At 40.3% G+C, this 16,893-nt stretch overlaps 1 protein-coding gene across 2 annotated transcripts in view; it reads right to left on the reverse strand.

Annotated features, from left to right (window-relative positions):
• The window catches only part of plekhm3.S (pleckstrin homology domain containing M3 S homeolog), a 77,576-nt gene that overhangs the window by 55,544 nt on the left and 5,139 nt on the right, over window positions 1-16,893 (reverse strand). For both annotated transcript variants that reach the window (XM_018239020.2, XM_018239019.2), the window contains exons 2-3: window positions 13,689-14,408; window positions 806-1,735 (exon numbers count right to left, since the gene is read on the reverse strand). In XM_018239020.2, the coding sequence (XP_018094509.1) occupies window positions 806-1,735; window positions 13,689-14,274 (1,516 nt within the window). In that variant the 5' untranslated portion in view covers window positions 14,275-14,408. The remainder of the gene's footprint in view (window positions 1-805; window positions 1,736-13,688; window positions 14,409-16,893) is intronic.

The following is a 16,893-nucleotide window of genomic DNA, read 5'->3' on the forward strand; positions in this document are numbered from 1 at the left end:
CAGTACTCCCTTCTTCGGATCTCACTTCTCTCTTAGTTGGTAAGCAACTTTAGGGGGGTGGGACACATGGGATATAACAGTTCAGTTAGTTTGATCCTTAGCACACAGGTCAGATTCAGAAATAAACTGTTATGTCCCATATTTCAAATCACTGATTGATTACTAACTGGTAACAAGTTGAGAGATTAAAATGAGGAAGTAGTGTTCTGCTATTATATTAGAAATCTTTTCTCTTCAGTATTTTTTTTTAAATAGTCGCATAGTGGGTTGCAAAAAGACCACCAAAAGTTCAAACCCTCCAAATGAAATTCAGTGCCCATACATACTCCCCACCAACCCCTCAATACACTCACACACTATATATACCAATATCTATATTAATTCTAGATTTTAGTATCACAATAGCCTACAACATTATACTTTATATACATTCTATCCAAGAAATCACCCAAGCATAATATCATAGGCTATTGTAATATAGCACTAAACAGTTCCTTTTAGGTGATGAATTGGCTCCACCAGCAGGTTTAGATGAAAGTTCTGGTGGCGAGCTGGGGAATTTTTTTTCAAGCTTTTTTTTTCTACATAGACCATCCCCGGCACTTGTCTAGATTACTGCCGAAAGAGGCCCCAACCCTTTTCACACAAAAAAATCAGTTTATTAATTTACAATAAGGGGAATATTGTATTCCCAATAATACATGCTTATGTGTAAATGAATGAAAAAAACATATATTTAAAGGGGTATTACACTTTAAGAATTGTGATTTACCTTATAAGTAATAACTTCAACTACATACAGTACCTGCACAATTGAAGCTCTGAGCAGTGAGGCCTCTCTCCAAAGCTAGTGATGTCAAGAGACTAAGAAAGCTAGTGGTCACTGACTGGCGCTTGCTTCTTTGAAACTCTTTTGCTGACAGATTTTCTTTGGACTTTTTTCTGAGAGGCACTAGTAGGCTCTGATCAGATTTCCTTGCAGAATTAGCAGCAGATATTATGGCATCCATCCATTCCTGGGCCCTTTGCCGTGTCTCAGTCCTAAGCCGAAGAACATCTTGTGGAAAAATGACTTGAAAACAAGAATCATATCCATCAAGCTTATCCATCTGAACAGCTATACATGCACCTATATTGTAGCTGAGCAATGGATCTTCATCTAGGCAACTAGGCTGATATGCTGCAAAATGGGAATTAGAAAGCACAAAGGTAAAAGCTTTCCAGTTACTCTGAATTGTTAATCTATATAATGTTCCAGTCTTTATGATGCTTTTCTGATTTCCATTCGAGACATTCATGGCACTAGGAGTGAGCTTGTTGGCATTATTTTCCACGCAATCCCTAATACTATCTGGAAAGTTATTTTGTCTTTTCAAGATGTCCTGATGAATACTTCTGTAGTTAGGAACAAGATTCAAGGCACATATTGCTTCCCATAACTTTTGACCCCAGTCTATTGTCTCCCATGCAGAATCTGCCTTTAGCTGCAAATATCTGTCATCTGTCATTGTAACATTAACAAGTTTAGTTTCATGGCTTCCAGTGATAGTGATGCTTTCAATTTGAGAGAGATGATATGTATCAATGGCATTATGGTTGGCGCTACAATCACTAACATATAAGTGCAGCTTGTATTGGGATATCTCAGCATAACAACCTTTCCAAAAGCTCTCCGGTGTAATTCGAATTTCCAGGAATCCCTTCTTGAGAATATTTGTGAATGAGGATCTTACTTCTGTAAAACAAAAACTTTTATGAATTACAGGAAAAAAATGAACAGAACAACTCACCTGCATGTTATACAAGAAAGACACCATGCACACAATTACTGTATAATACTGTATAATGACATGAAGCTCAGGTAAGCATTTTTACCTACGGTATGGTTACTGGTGATACTTTTATATTTTATACATCTACACCTACTGATGCAGGGGAAACCTTAAGCAGGGTAACACAGTATGCTACATCCATATAAACACCATTGATAATTAATAAAAAATTAAATAAAGACATCAGCATGGGTTGCCAATAATATAGATCTATGCAACCTTTGTAAGGATCAAGTACAAGGTAATGTTTTATTTTTACAGAAAAGAAAGAAATCATGTACAAAATGTAATTATTTGCTAAAATGGACTTTTGGTAGACCAGACATAAGGATATTTTAGACTCAAATTCCAAAACACACAAATATGCCAACCTATCCCATACGATTTATGTGCACAATTGAGCATGTTTTGATGTGTGTGGCTTGAACTACCATGGAATTTTGGGAAAACTATTGCACTGCAGTGTATAGTTTATATTATTAACCAATATCTTCTATTTGTTCTTGGCTATAAGGACAAAACTATAAGCCAGTAAACTTTTGAGTTAATTAATACATTATTACAAATTCACAGGGTATAAAAATAAGTGATTTTGGGATACTTCAAAATACTTTGTCTGCCAACTTGACCAATGTAAATGCAAACGTTCACCTGGCGTAAGTCTCTGTGAAAAATAGGCAGTGATTTCCCCCATAAAAAAGGGGAAATTCTCTTGATTTCACATTAAAGAAATAATGTATATGGCAAATGCACAGAGGAGGTGATGTAGATCAAACCCAAACCTGAAGACATTTCCTTGGTTTCAATTACAGATGTTGTAGAGTATTAAAATAATTGTCTAAAATACAGCAAAATTCAACATTAATAAATATGCCTCAATATATTTTAAAAAGTAAAGTACTAAACTGTCTAAACTAAATTTAGTGCTTTTCCATGAACAAATATTGATAGTTCTTTATGCTTTTTATGGCTACACACACAGAGTACAGTTTATAAGACACAAGGACCCTAATAGTGAGGTGATCCTGAAATGGCCAACTATCTTAAAGTAGTAATCCTGAATTATTCAAATTGGGTAAAAATGGTTTTACAGAAATTTTGTACATTGAAAAGCTTTTCTTAACTAGTGGTTTTTAAAATATTTCCAAAATTCAACTTAAAAATGACTTACATTTTTTCCCATTGGATCTTTTTATTTTTTCAAAACAAAAAAATGATGTAACTATGAATGTCTGCCATTTCCTAAATACAATGTAATTCATTTCTATGGTAATATGTGTGTGTTGCGAGAGACCTTAGGTTATAAAAATGTGTTTCATTGCAAAAGCACAAAGAGGTTGTTTTTTTGTTGTAGTTGCACTAGAGTCCTGCAGTGGGTTGGGTACCCGCAGGTTACCAGCAAAAAAAGGGTAACCTGCGGGTTGTGGGTAAAACTTTCAGGTGTGGGTATAGATGTAGGTTGATGGGTCTGTGGGTCTCAGTGCGAGTTTTACTTCCTTATACATGTTTTAGAAACATGTTTCCATGACCACACCTACTTCTAATGATGTCACTATCGGTTTACACCAGCACTACTGGGGGCAAATTCACTAAAGGACGAAGTGCCTAACGCTAGCATTTTCGTTAATTCGCCGATTCACTAACGGATGCTGGTGTAAATTCGCTAGTGTTACTTCGCACCCTTATGACTGGCGAATTTGCGCAACGGACGTAACTACGCAAATTCACTGACGCGCGCATTTTTCTGAACGCTACCTTTTACGCCAGACTTCCTTCGCCACCTCAGACCAGGCGAAGTGCAATAGAGTAGATAGGGATTGCTTCAAAAAAAGTTTTTTCTGTTTTTATGAGTGATAGGCTGAAAAAGATCGAAAAAAATTTTGGGGCTGCCCTCCTTCCCCCCTACATTTCCTAACTCATGGCACCTTAACTATACAGTGGGCACAATAAAAAAATTATTTGTATTTTTGAAGGTTTCCCAGGCTTGTGTAGTGATGCTACATATACCTCCATTGTAACTTCAATTTGGCGCTGTATGCAAATTAAGCATCGCTAGCGTAACTTCACTTTGCTTGGCGAATTAACACTAGTGCAACTTCGCAACCTTACGCTTCCCCTGAGCGCAACTTCGGATTTTAGTGAATTTGCGTAGCGCTGGCGAAAATATGCCTGGCGAAGTGCAGCGAAGCAGACACTGGCGCAACTACGAATCTTAGTGAATTTGCCCCCTGGTTTCTTGGTGGCCAAATCTACAGTGCTGACACTGATGTCATCTAAAGGGTTAAACTCCTCTCTGATTGCTAGCATCACTGACAATAGGCTTGTAAAATGACAGAATAAAAAATAAAAGTATACTAGAGCAAACTGCCAAAGTTTAAGTCCTGGAATCTGCTTTAGCAATGGTCCTCTCCAAGATGTATTTAGTACATCTCCACCTTTCTCTGAATTTTGATGTGGAAGACAAAACAGGTTAAAGCTAAAAAGGAAAGACATAAAGAATACTGGGGCACTAGGTGATAAGGGGGAAAAATTAAAAAAGGGCTTAAAAAAACCCCACAACCAGTGAAGTTAAAATGCAATAGGAAAAAGAAAAACAGTGCCTCAGGAAGCAATATCAACTTAAAATAAGGAAGATTTCAGATTTAGAAGAATATGAGCGACAAAAAACAGAATAGAAGGGAAAACAACATTCTTATTTTACATTCTCAGTAGCAAGTAAAATCACTTACACAAAGGGAATAGGTTCCTTATTATTTTTACACATATTCCACAATACAAAAAAAGATTCCTTTTTTTATTTATATGCATTATCTGCAGATTTAAAGAAATACACAAACGTTATTGCATATACTGTATTATTTAGAATGTCTGTGACTAAAGATGGGTATTAATACTCAATAGGACAACTGGAAAAACAAAAAAAAGAGCTGATACTTTGAAAACAAAAGTAGTCCGGTTTGCTTCTCCTCTTGACCGTTGTTTGGCAAATTGATAAAACAGTTGTCAAGATATATTATAGGTCAAAAAAAAGCAGCATTTGGTCGCCTTACTTGAATATGCATGAGCAATTCTATGACATCTGAAAAGCTAATACATGTCTTTGAAACCCACACTAATCCCTTGAAAGTGCACATAATGGATGTGTATGTTGCTAAAATCTCTTATTCATATTCTCTTATTAATCCAAGTAGAAGCGCAAAAAAAAAAACGGTTCTTCGCTCATTCTATGTTGCCTTTGCATCTTCGACTCTCTCTCACTCTGGCCTGTTGTGCCCTCATCCCGGCTAATGGCTTTCTAAGCTTAGGTTTGCCTATATATTTAGTTTACAAATACAAGAAGCCCTTATGTTCTATCAGTTGTCAGTGAAGTGGCCCAGTCAATTTAAATTCAAACATCTTGCTGTGGTGTAGGGGTCAGAATGGAAGCTGGCTTTCAACAGTCCAATCAGAGGGCCCTGCTTCTTTCTGATTAGCGTTCTTAATGGAAATGGCAATACATTTTCAGTTAATTTAGTTCCCCAAATGGACAAATTGAATTTGTGCAGCAACAAAGGAAACCTAATCACATTAAATGACCCAGCACCTGGGTTGTACTTTTTTACTGCAGTTTCCTGAAAAAAAATGGGCAGGGAAGACAAGAAAGAAAGAAACTGATATTTAATTCATGCACACCATGTACAAGCCCTAAGCTATTGGATCCCTTTGCATAGTTTTCTTTTGCTGAAAACACATTGAATAAAATTAAAGTTAATGAAAAGGTTGTACAAATTAACCAGATTAAGAGTTCCCCTTCCCTTCTTAGACCAAGTGTATCAGCTAAAAGATGCATCCACTTCTACTCATGCATATTAAAACATACGAGTTGAATGAAGCTGCATTTATTCAATACTTGAAAGAGATGCAGTGAAGATACTATACAACGTTTTCTATTGTGTAAAAAATAATGTTAAAAAATTATCAGATTTGCAATTATAATATTAAGCCAATGAAATGCGTTTCATGAGATCTGCAACTACTTTGCAGCCACAAATTATACATCATTGCTATTATTATAATAGGGTTACACTGATTTTATCTATCCATGGAGTACTTACAATGTCATATTTTTTCATATGTTTAATGAGGCGCATCAGATATACTGTGGTCGTTTTTTATAAAAAGGCTGGTTTTGCAAATACGAAAAAGCCACAGATCATCATATAGGCTTTACTGATCATAATAGAAGAAAAAGGATCTCTTCTACCTAGCAATTTTTTTGAAATTGTTACTATGAGTTTAAAACATAAAAGAAAAATTGCCTCATTCCTAAATGAACAACTCACCTAAAGTCTTAGTACTGGTTTGGGGTCCCTAATCTGGAAACCCCTTATACAGAAAGCTCCCAATTATGGAATGGCCATCTCTCATATAGTCAGTCCATTATAAGCAAATAAATCAACATTTTAAAATTATTTCCATTCATCTGTAATAATAAATCAGAACCTTCTAGTTGATCCCAACTAAGTTGCCCAAATGCATGTTGGTGGAAAAACAACCCTACTGAGTTTTTTTAATGTTTAAATGTTTTTTAAGAGACCTAAGGTACAGTGTTCCAAATTACTTAAAGATCCCTTATCCAGAAAACTCCAGGTCCCAAGCAGTCTGTATAATGGTTCCTTTACCTGTATAATCAGTATTGCATTTGTTACATCTTGTTTTTCTTCCAAAGTTTGTAAAATTACAGCCTGCAAAGTGGTCCGAATTTTGCCACCACCATAGGTTTTATGTAAAGTGGCTCTGAAAACCAGGATGTTTTACCTGGGATTGGGGGTGCTGTAAGTCGGCCGCGGGGACGCCCGCCACGCCGGCCGCGGGGACGCCCGCCTCGTGGTTCCACCATCTTGCCTCCTTAGGACGCGCGCGCCCGCGTCTCGTTTCCTTTATTTTGACGCGGACGCGCGCGCGTCGATCCTGACGCGTGTGCGTCGATTTTGGCGCGAAAACCTTGGCGTCCAAACAGGGTATAAATAGGCCACTTCCACTCCCAGCAAACTGCCCGTGATAGAACTTGTTTCTGGTGCTCTGTTCTGAAGCCTTGTGCTATTTTGCCTGTTTGAATCTGATTATCCGTGTTTGACCCAGCCTGTACCTTGACCATCCTGAATTCTGTATCCTGACCTGTGCCTGATATCCGACTACTCTTCTGCTTGTACCCTTCCTGCTTGATACCCGGTTTTGACCCTTGCCTGCCTGACGACCCTTGCTTTCTGCCTGCCACGACCCAGCCTGTCTGACGATCCTTCTGCCTTATCCTTGTCTGTTACCGTGATCCTCGGTCCCAAAGACTCTAGCTACCAGCCGTGCCCCATTGCCTGCCAGAACACTTGCTTGAACCTCTCGTAAGACCAGGTGGCACCCGATTAGGCTGAGGGCTCCTCCCGAAGCTCAAAGGTGGTCACACCACTGGTGAAGCTTAGCTCAGAACCAGGATTCGAGCACTTGTTCTGGTGTTGGGTGCCGGCCGTGACATTATCACGGGCCATGGAGGACGACGATCACACCGAAGCTGCTGCCGCTGCTCCACTTCCATCTTCTTCCGAGCTGTTGCTAACTACGCTGCTGGAACGCATGGAGGAGCAGGAGCAAAAGCAGAACTATCTACTCCAGGGGTTTCATAACCTAACACGCCAGCTGGAACCCTCGCAGCAGCCAGCCAGTTCTGTTCCTACTCCTTCAGTGGGTTCCCTGCCTGATAGGGGTGCTGTATTCAGACCTCAGGAACCCAAGATTGCATTTCCGGCCAAGTTTGGTGGGGACAGAACCCAGTTTTTTGTTTTTCAAGAAGCCTGTAAGCTGTACCTCAGCTTTTTCCCCCACTCATTTCCCTCTGACGAGGAAAAGGTCAGGTTCGTAATGACCCTATTAGTGGGTGACCCCCAAGTCTGGGCACTTAGATTGCCAGCCACCGACCCTGCCCGTTTCTCTTTAGATATTTTCTTCCGCTCTATGGCCATTCTTTACGATGACCCGGATCGCGCCTCTTCGGCCGATTCCGCTATTCGCAAACTACGCCAGGGTAAACGGGAGGTGGAAATTTACTGCACAGAGTTTCGTAGGTGGGCGGTGGAGACTGGCTGGAACGATGCAGCTCTAAGGAGCCAGTTTCGCATCGGTCTAGCCAAATCTGTCAAAGACAGCCTGGTCAATTACCCCCTATCTACCAGTCTGGATGACCTTATGTCTCTGGTTATCCAGGTAGATAGGAGACAGAGGGAAAATCGGGAGGAACAGGGTACTTCTTCTTTGTATAAGCATAATTTTAGTGCTAAGTTGTCAAACCCCTCTGTGTCTCAACCTCTGGAGGAGCCTATGCAGCTGGGCATCTTTCACCTCTCTCCTGAGGAAAAGGCACGGAGGCGGTCTCTTGGGTTGTGTTTGTATTGTGGGGAGAAGGGTCACTTCCTCAATCAATGTTCCAAGAGGCCGGGAAACGCTCTAGCCTAAATGGAGAAGGGGAGCTCCATTTGGGTGCAGGCGTTTCCTCTCCCCAATCTGCCTCCAAGGTCCTATTATCTGTTAAATTAACCTGGCCTACGGGCACTGTTAAATTGTCAGCCTTCATTGATTCTGGGGCGGAGGGTAATTTCTTGGACGCAGCATTCGCTGCTAAAAATAAAATTCCTTTGGTTGCCCTCAATCCTCCTTTGAGAATTCTGGCTGTCGATAAAAGACCCTTGGGATCAGGGGTGGTTTCCCAAAAGACCACAAATCTTTCCATGTGTGCAAATGATCTACACTGTGAGGAGATAGCTCTATACCTCATTGAGGGAGCTTCCTCTCCTCTTATTCTTGGTTTACCATGGCTCCAGAGGCATAACCCTCTGATAGACTGGGTTTCTAAGGGGGTGACTCAATGGGGTACAGGATGTAGTGGGGTTTGTTTTCCCTCTGTAGTAGCCACTACTTCTTTTGAGGGGTTACCCACAGCATATTCTGTTTTTTCTGATGTTTTCTCCAAAAAAGCAGCTGAGACCTTACCTCCGCATCGGCAGTATGACTGTCCTATTGATTTAGTTCCTGGGTCAATTCCTCCACGTGGTAGAACCTACCCTCTTTCATTGCCCGAAGCCCAGGCAATGAAAGAGTATATACAAGAAAATCTTGACAGGGGCTTCATTAGGCCCTCCTGTTCCCCTGCGGGGGCAGGGTTCTTTTTTGTGGGTAAGAAAGACGGTGGTTTACGCCCCTGTATTGATTACAGGGGGCTTAACAAAATCACTGTAAAAAATCGCTACCCCTTACCATTAATCTCCGAACTATTTGACCAGGTCAAGGATGCTAAGATCTTCTCCAAGCTTGACTTGAGGGGTGCCTATAACCTCATTCGGATCAGGGAGGGGGATGAGTGGAAAACGGCTTTTAATACTAGGGATGGCCACTACGAGTACCTTGTTATGCCGTTTGGTCTATGTAACGCCCCAGCAGTGTTTCAGGAGTTTGTCAATGACATCTTTCGGGACCTGCTGGGGATATACGTAGTGGTCTACCTAGATGACATCCTCATCTTCTCTGCCAATCTGTCTGATCATCGTCTTCATGTTTGTGAGGTATTGCGTAGGCTTAGAGCTAATAACCTGTATGCAAAATTGGAAAAATGTATTTTTGAGGTTGCTTCCGTACAGTTCTTGGGATTTAATATTTCTTCCAAGGGTCTCGAAATGGATCCAGACAAAGTAAGAGCTGTCCTGGAGTGGACCCAACCATATTCTTTACGTGCAACCCAAAGGTTCCTAGGTTTTGCCAACTATTATAGGCAATTCATTAAAAATTTTTCTCTTATTGTGGCTCCTATCACAAATCTTACTAAAAAAGGTGCTGACCCCAGTATGTGGCCTCCGGAAGCTATCCAAGCTTTCGAGTTCCTCAAAAGGGAGTTTAGTTCTGCCCCAATCCTCCGCCATCCCGATACAACACTACCTTTTATAGTTGAGGTAGATGCTTCTGAGGTGGGAGCAGGGGCAATTCTCTCTCAAAGGCACCCGACTACTAATAGGTTACATCCCTGTGCATTTTTCTCTAGAAAATTTCTTCCTGCAGAGGCAAATTATGACATAGGGAATAGAGAACTATTAGCTGTCAAGTGGGCCTTTGAAGAATGGCGGCATCTATTAGAAGGGGCTAAACACCAGGTTACGGTCTACACTGACCATAAAAATCTGTTGTATATTGAGTCAGCAAAGCGTCTAAATCCCAGACAGGCAAGGTGGGCTTTGTTCTTTTCTAGGTTTAACTTTACCTTGACGTTTAGGCCTGGTACAAAGAACGTCAAGGCAGATGCTCTTTCCAGAAGCTTTGACTCAATATATTCTGAAACTGATGACTGTAGTACAATTATTCCGGGTGAAGTCATTGTGGCTACTTTGGAATCTGACCTCTCTTCTTTGTTATCCCCTGTTCAGACAGACGCTCCCTCTAACACTCCTGTTGGGAGATTTTTGTTCCTGAAGATCTTAGAGAACAGGTTCTAAGAGAGGTTCATGATTCCAAGATGGCAGGACATCCTGGTGTAAGTAAAACTATTTCATTACTTACTCGAAGTGCTTGGTGGCCGACCTGTAAACAAGATGTTAAATCTTTTGTGGATTCTTGTCCTGTCTGCCAACGCTCCAAGTCTTCTAGAAATTTGTCCCAAGGGTTACTGATTCCCCTCCCTATTCCTGAAAGACCATGGACCCATCTTTCTATGGATTTTATTGTGGAGTTGCCTGTGTCCCAGGGGAAAACAGTAATTTGGGTGGTGGTGGATAGATTCAGTAAGATGGGTCATTTTATTGCTCTTCCCCACCTCCCATCTGCCAAAACTTTGTCCGAACTTTTTATTCAACATATATTTAAGTTGCATGGGTTTCCCAGTAATATTGTTTCAGACAGAGGTGTTCAATTTATCTCTAAGTTCTGGCGCGCATTTTGCTCGTTAGTGGGGATCGATCTTTCTTTTTCAACCGCCTATCACCCACAAACCAATGGGCAAACCGAAAGAGTGAACCAGTCTTTAGAGCAATTTTTAAGATGTTTTGTGTCCGAAAATCAATCTTCCTGGGCAGAACTGTTACCCTGGGCAGAATTTGCCTACAATAACGCTACCCACTCCTCCACTGGGGAGTCTCCATTTTTTGTTGTTAATGGGTTACACCCAAAAGCCTTTTCCTTCTCTAATTCTGGTTCTTCTGTCCCTTCCGCTAATTCCTCTGTCGAACAATTTTCCTTGATTTGGTCCCAGGTACATGATTCCTTGTCTACTGCTACTTCTGCTCAGAAAAGGGCTGCTGATAAAAGACGTAGAGAAGCACCCCAGTATAAAGTGGGAGACTTGGTGTGGCTCTCTACCAAAAACATCAAGCTAAAGGTTCCTTCCCTTAAGCTGGGTCCCCGTTTCATTGGTCCTTACCCCATCACTACTGTTATCAACCCTTCGTCTGTTCGCCTTAAATTGCCTGTTAATTTCAAGATTTCTGATTCTTTTCATGTTTCTTTACTTAAACCTGCCGCTAATACTCGCCTTACTTCTGTTCCCCCTCCAGTGCAAGTTGACGGTCAGCCTGAATTTGAGATCCAGGAGTTCCTTGATTCCCGAATGGTACGTAACAAACTCCAGTACCTCACTAGGTGGAAAGGATTCGGTCCTGAGGAGAACTCCTGGGTCTCAGTTGATGACATCAAGGCTGATCGTCTTAGGAAGCAGTTCCATTTAAAGTTTCCTGGGAAGCCTGGGGGTCCGGTGTCCCCCCCTAGAGAGGGGGGTAATGTAAGGAAATCTGTTTTACCTGGGATTGGGGGTGCTGTAAGTCGGCCGCGGGGACGCCCGCCACGCCGGCCGCGGGGACGCCCGCCTCGTGGTTCCACCATCTTGCCTCCTTAGGACGCGCGCGCCCGCGTCTCGTTTCCTTTATTTTGACGCGGACGCGCGCGCGTCGATCCTGACGCGTGTGCGTCGATTTTGGCGCGAAAACCTTGGCGTCCAAACAGGGTATAAATAGGCCACTTCCACTCCCAGCAAACTGCCCGTGATAGAACTTGTTTCTGGTGCTCTGTTCTGAAGCCTTGTGCTATTTTGCCTGTTTGAATCTGATTATCCGTGTTTGACCCAGCCTGTACCTTGACCATCCTGAATTCTGTATCCTGACCTGTGCCTGATATCCGACTACTCTTCTGCTTGTACCCTTCCTGCTTGATACCCGGTTTTGACCCTTGCCTGCCTGACGACCCTTGCTTTCTGCCTGCCACGACCCAGCCTGTCTGACGATCCTTCTGCCTTATCCTTGTCTGTTACCGTGATCCTCGGTCCCAAAGACTCTAGCTACCAGCCGTGCCCCATTGCCTGCCAGAACACTTGCTTGAACCTCTCGTAAGACCAGGTGGCACCCGATTAGGCTGAGGGCTCCTCCCGAAGCTCAAAGGTGGTCACACCACTGGTGAAGCTTAGCTCAGAACCAGGATTCGAGCACTTGTTCTGGTGTTGGGTGCCGGCCGTGACACAGGATTTGTGTGTTCTCTCTATGCCCTTAACTCCCCCATAGGTTGCATAAGAAACCAACTTCCATTCCTTAAAACTGAGTTATGAATGAGGATAATCACCCATTAAATACATTTTAATGGATCTGCAGTTCGCTAGTAAACAAACATATTTACCCACACATTTAAGCAGTTCAAGACACCTGTTTTGGAAATAATACATGCAGCTATGTAGTACTCTACTTTTCTTATTGTTATTCTTCACCACCCACTTGTGGTGGTAACTGTAATTACTGACATTTTGGGGGTCATTATGTGTTGCATAGTTTAGGTAATCATAAGCATGTGGTATCACAGTAATCAGAATAATTGTAGCATATATATTTATATGTTTTGTCTATTTGCAAGGGATATAAGTAAACTGAAAATTTGGTATATTTGACTGACCAAAATGCTTGTTTAAGTAACAGTTTAGAACAGTTTAAATATCAGACATTCATATTTATTTATTAATATTTTACCTTTGTAACCAAGAGACGGTGAGAGATAAGATACTGATTTCCCTGTGACACATCATCAGTAACATTGAGATAAACAGGACTTGTATGCTGTAAAGTTCATGCAATGCAGAATGCAGGTTTACACAGATACAACATACTTTGATAAAAAGTTCTGCTGGGGTTGAGCACTGTATTGGTTACTCTGAGCTCAGGAGAATAGGTCAGGAGAACAAAATAGGATCAGACAGCTAGAGCAGAGTTTCTATGGGAACCAGCAATGCTATCTCTTTATTGGCTGTTAGACTGGAGGGTGTGTTAAGTAATCTGAGCTGAGAAGAACTGAGCATGCTCATAAGTCAACAGCCAAATCAAATTCCTGAGGGAGGGGGCCGAGTGGGTTAGAGGAGGAGAAGGATTTCTAAGTGATTAAGGGAATACTGCAGTCTTACTGTTAACCTTTTAACAACCAGAGTGGCAGTTATCTAAAGATTTCAAAGAGGCTGTTCAAAGATTGTGGAGGGGGTTTACATGTCCTTTAATGTATATCTCTTTGACTGTCATTGACTGTACAGTTGCAAGACCAGCAGGCCGTGCTGTTGTTTCAAAAATCATTATATTGGCAGTTAATGAAAACTCTGAAATAGTTCTGAAACTGTAAAAAAAAGAATTTATGCAAATTGCAAAAGTACTTAGCACCCTAAGCAATTTTATAATCAGTTCTTTAAGGTTTACTTATCCTTTAAAATTCAGAGGCAGAAAGTACAAATAATTATGTCTACATGCTACAAATGTTAATTCAGCTTTCTTTACAATAGAAGATATTCAATATTGTGTGATAAACAACATAAATGGAAATGGTACCTACCATTATTTGCTACCATATTATTGTTTCTGGATACAGAAAAAGGACTTGTGCAATGCACGCCCTGGCTTGATGATCGTTGCAAGGGGGCTGGCTTGTAAATGTTTTTCCAGTCAATATGACTAACATCTGACCGAGATCTGTTATGTCCTGGTTTAAATTTTGGAGCATCTTGAAGATGATCTAAAGAGTCATTGACTGAATGAGGTCTTTCTAGCCTTCGGCTACATGACTGAAACAGATTAAAAGTAGAAGTAACTTTATCTTTTTCTGCTAATAAAGGATCATCAGTATATGTCCTTTTAGAAGACTCGTTTTGTTCTTTGGCATGGATTCCATTCCTTGTTTTGGCTTCAAATAAACTACTTTTGCATCTCTCCCAAATGATGCTCCTTTGGGACGTATTGGCATTCTGTCCATCGGCTTCTTCTTTGAGTTTATTGGATATCTCATTTCCCAAGAATTCAGGGACTTGGTGAATTCCAAAAACATGAGACTGATGGACCCCATTTTCCAGCTTATCGAAAGAGTTAAAAAAGTCCTCTGTAACCTCTAATGCAGGACTAATGTCTACTTCCAATGCTTCCATTATTTGTATCAATTAATACTGATGGAGATCCATAACTGGATTTTTTACACATCTGTTTGTTAAATATACTACTAACTCTGACAGGCAACAAGAATTCTTCAATTTTACGAGAAAATCAGCATGTTTGATGATATCTGCAGAAAAAAATAAAGAAAACATATAAAGATTTAGACTTACTTATTTCAGAACCTGGTAGTAGTAGTCATTACTTAGGAATATGGTATGAAGTGACTACTAATAAGTTAGAAATAAGTGCCCTATGTTAGCAGAAGAACAATATTCAGAGGCAGCTTCAGGCATCTTTGGAAGAATGAATCGATGTGTTGGTTTTAACGCCAGCGATTTCAGTTATTTCCAGTGGAGTGGCATTTTTGTGAGATTTGTTGCCCATTGGCCACTGCCCTTAAACTACTTGCTTAGATGGGGTGAGTTTTATTTCCAAATAATTTCTTTTTAGTTGAGATGTGTTAAAAATCACCTGATTCTACAGACTTATTTATGGGACAGCTAGATTGCCAACAAGCTTTTAAAATATACTGTTTATTATATAAAATAATAATATAATAATATAATATAATAATAATAATAATATAAAAGATTGAACTTATGGACCTGTTTCTTTTTTCAACCTAACTTACTATGTTATAAAAAAAGAGATTTATCTATATTGGACATAAATACATATAGAACCCTGGGTCCCCCTGCTGGTCCCCTACAGACCACACTTGTGGGCCACCCCACCCATACATAATCGGCATGTTCCCTAAATCCCCTAATCTAAAGGTTGAAATCTGTTTATTTTAATTTTAAAATGTTCTGTTCATTTTTTAAATGGAGTGCCCTGCATTACTTTCTATTAATGATTATCATGCCCTACAGCAAGCACCCTGCATTATCTTATTTATCTGAATATTTTAAATCACAAGGTGTGCTGCTTCAAGCTACTTCACAGTGATTAAAGTCAAAAAGCGAAATTAACATTTTATTGTGTTAAGACATCGAGTCCATGAACTCAGAAGATGAGATGGGGGGGGGGGATACATTTGGAGTGTGTATATGTGTGTATATATACAGATAAATAGATAGATAGATAGATAGATAGATAGATAGATAGATGATAGATAGATAGATAGATAGATAGATAGATAGATTGGTATAAATCACTGATTTAAGTAACCAGTAGAGGTCACTGTTGACTAAACTATTTAAAGGAGGTAAATAATTACATGTTTTAAGTTTAACAAACTCCAGTAGGCTTGCAAAAGTTGATTCTCTCTGCCCTCCCTCTAAAATAGTCATTTTAGCAATTATTGTGTCTTCTCTACTATCGGGGCATGGTTTTACAAATACATAAACATTGGGATAGCACAGAGTTTGTGAGTATTGCGAGTGTAAAATAGAGATCACAGTAAATAATTAAACATAGGCAGTGAGTTTGTGAATTTGTTTTGAAGGGGCTGAGTTTTAAGTAGTGCTATAACATCCTGGAGGAGATAGCAGAAGTTTATTTGTTACTTAGGTTAACACAAATTAAAATACGTTATAGACCGGTGGGATAAGATCAGTCTCTGTAACAGGTTTTGAATGAAAACATTATTGGAGAAGGGCAAGAATAGAGCTGTGGGTGAAATGTTTAGCCAGGTTGTAGTAAATAAACATTTGCATCATTTTGGAGGGATAAAGAAGGAAATAAAGTTGTCAGTAACTGGTAGGAGATATGTGATAAAAACACAAAAGACTGAAAGCCTGAATGGGTGAGAAATGTATGAGAAAGTTGGCAGAGGATTTCAGAAGGAAAGGAGTCTGTGGAGCAGGTATTGCTAGCTTCATCTAATGTTGCAGAGAAGGAAAATTTAATGCAAGGCATTGCAAGAAAAAAGCATGAGATTTCTGCATTTGTTTTTCTTTAAAATAAGGCCTGATCATAACAACTGACAATCCGCTTAAACCAACAATACACAAATAACTGTACTTCTATTTCTCTAAAGTAAACACACCTTTTAAACATTCACAGTCACAGTTGGAGAGCAATGCAAGCATGGAAATAGTTCCTGGGGGTGGGGGGGGGCAAATATGGCCAGTGATTGGATGGCTGGCAGGCTAAAGGAGGCAGTACATCTGTTTTTTTATGCAACAACTTGCCTCCAGGAATTAAAAAATAATCAACTGCAACAACCAAGGTGTCAGCGAGCAACATGCTGCTTACAAGCTAACTGATCGGGGATCACTGAAGCAGTGACTTCTCCAAAAGCTAACTGTAGTCAGGGGGACTGGACGTGGAAGGGTTACAGGTGCCCTGCCCTATTAAAAGGGAACACAAAGTTGGTCCTCTGAAGTAATAGCAGTTTGTGTGAACCATGCATGGATCAATAAGTGAACAGTAGAAGAATTGGAGAGATGGATAAAGTTAAAGGGGAACTATCACGAAAATTAAAATTTACTATAAGCTTCAGCATACTAAAATAAGAAACGTTCTAAATACAATCAGTTAAAACTTGTACTGTTTCTGAAATAAAAAGTTCATCTTACCTATTACTCTCTCAGTGTCTGTTTCTCCTCATTCTGTCTTCATACAGGATTTGGGGGTCAGATGCATGATCCATTATATTTTATAGAGAG

The sequence above is a fragment of the Xenopus laevis genome, chromosome 9_10S (assembly GCF_017654675.1).
Source record: "Xenopus laevis strain J_2021 chromosome 9_10S, Xenopus_laevis_v10.1, whole genome shotgun sequence".
NCBI lineage: Eukaryota > Metazoa > Chordata > Amphibia > Anura > Pipidae > Xenopus > Xenopus laevis.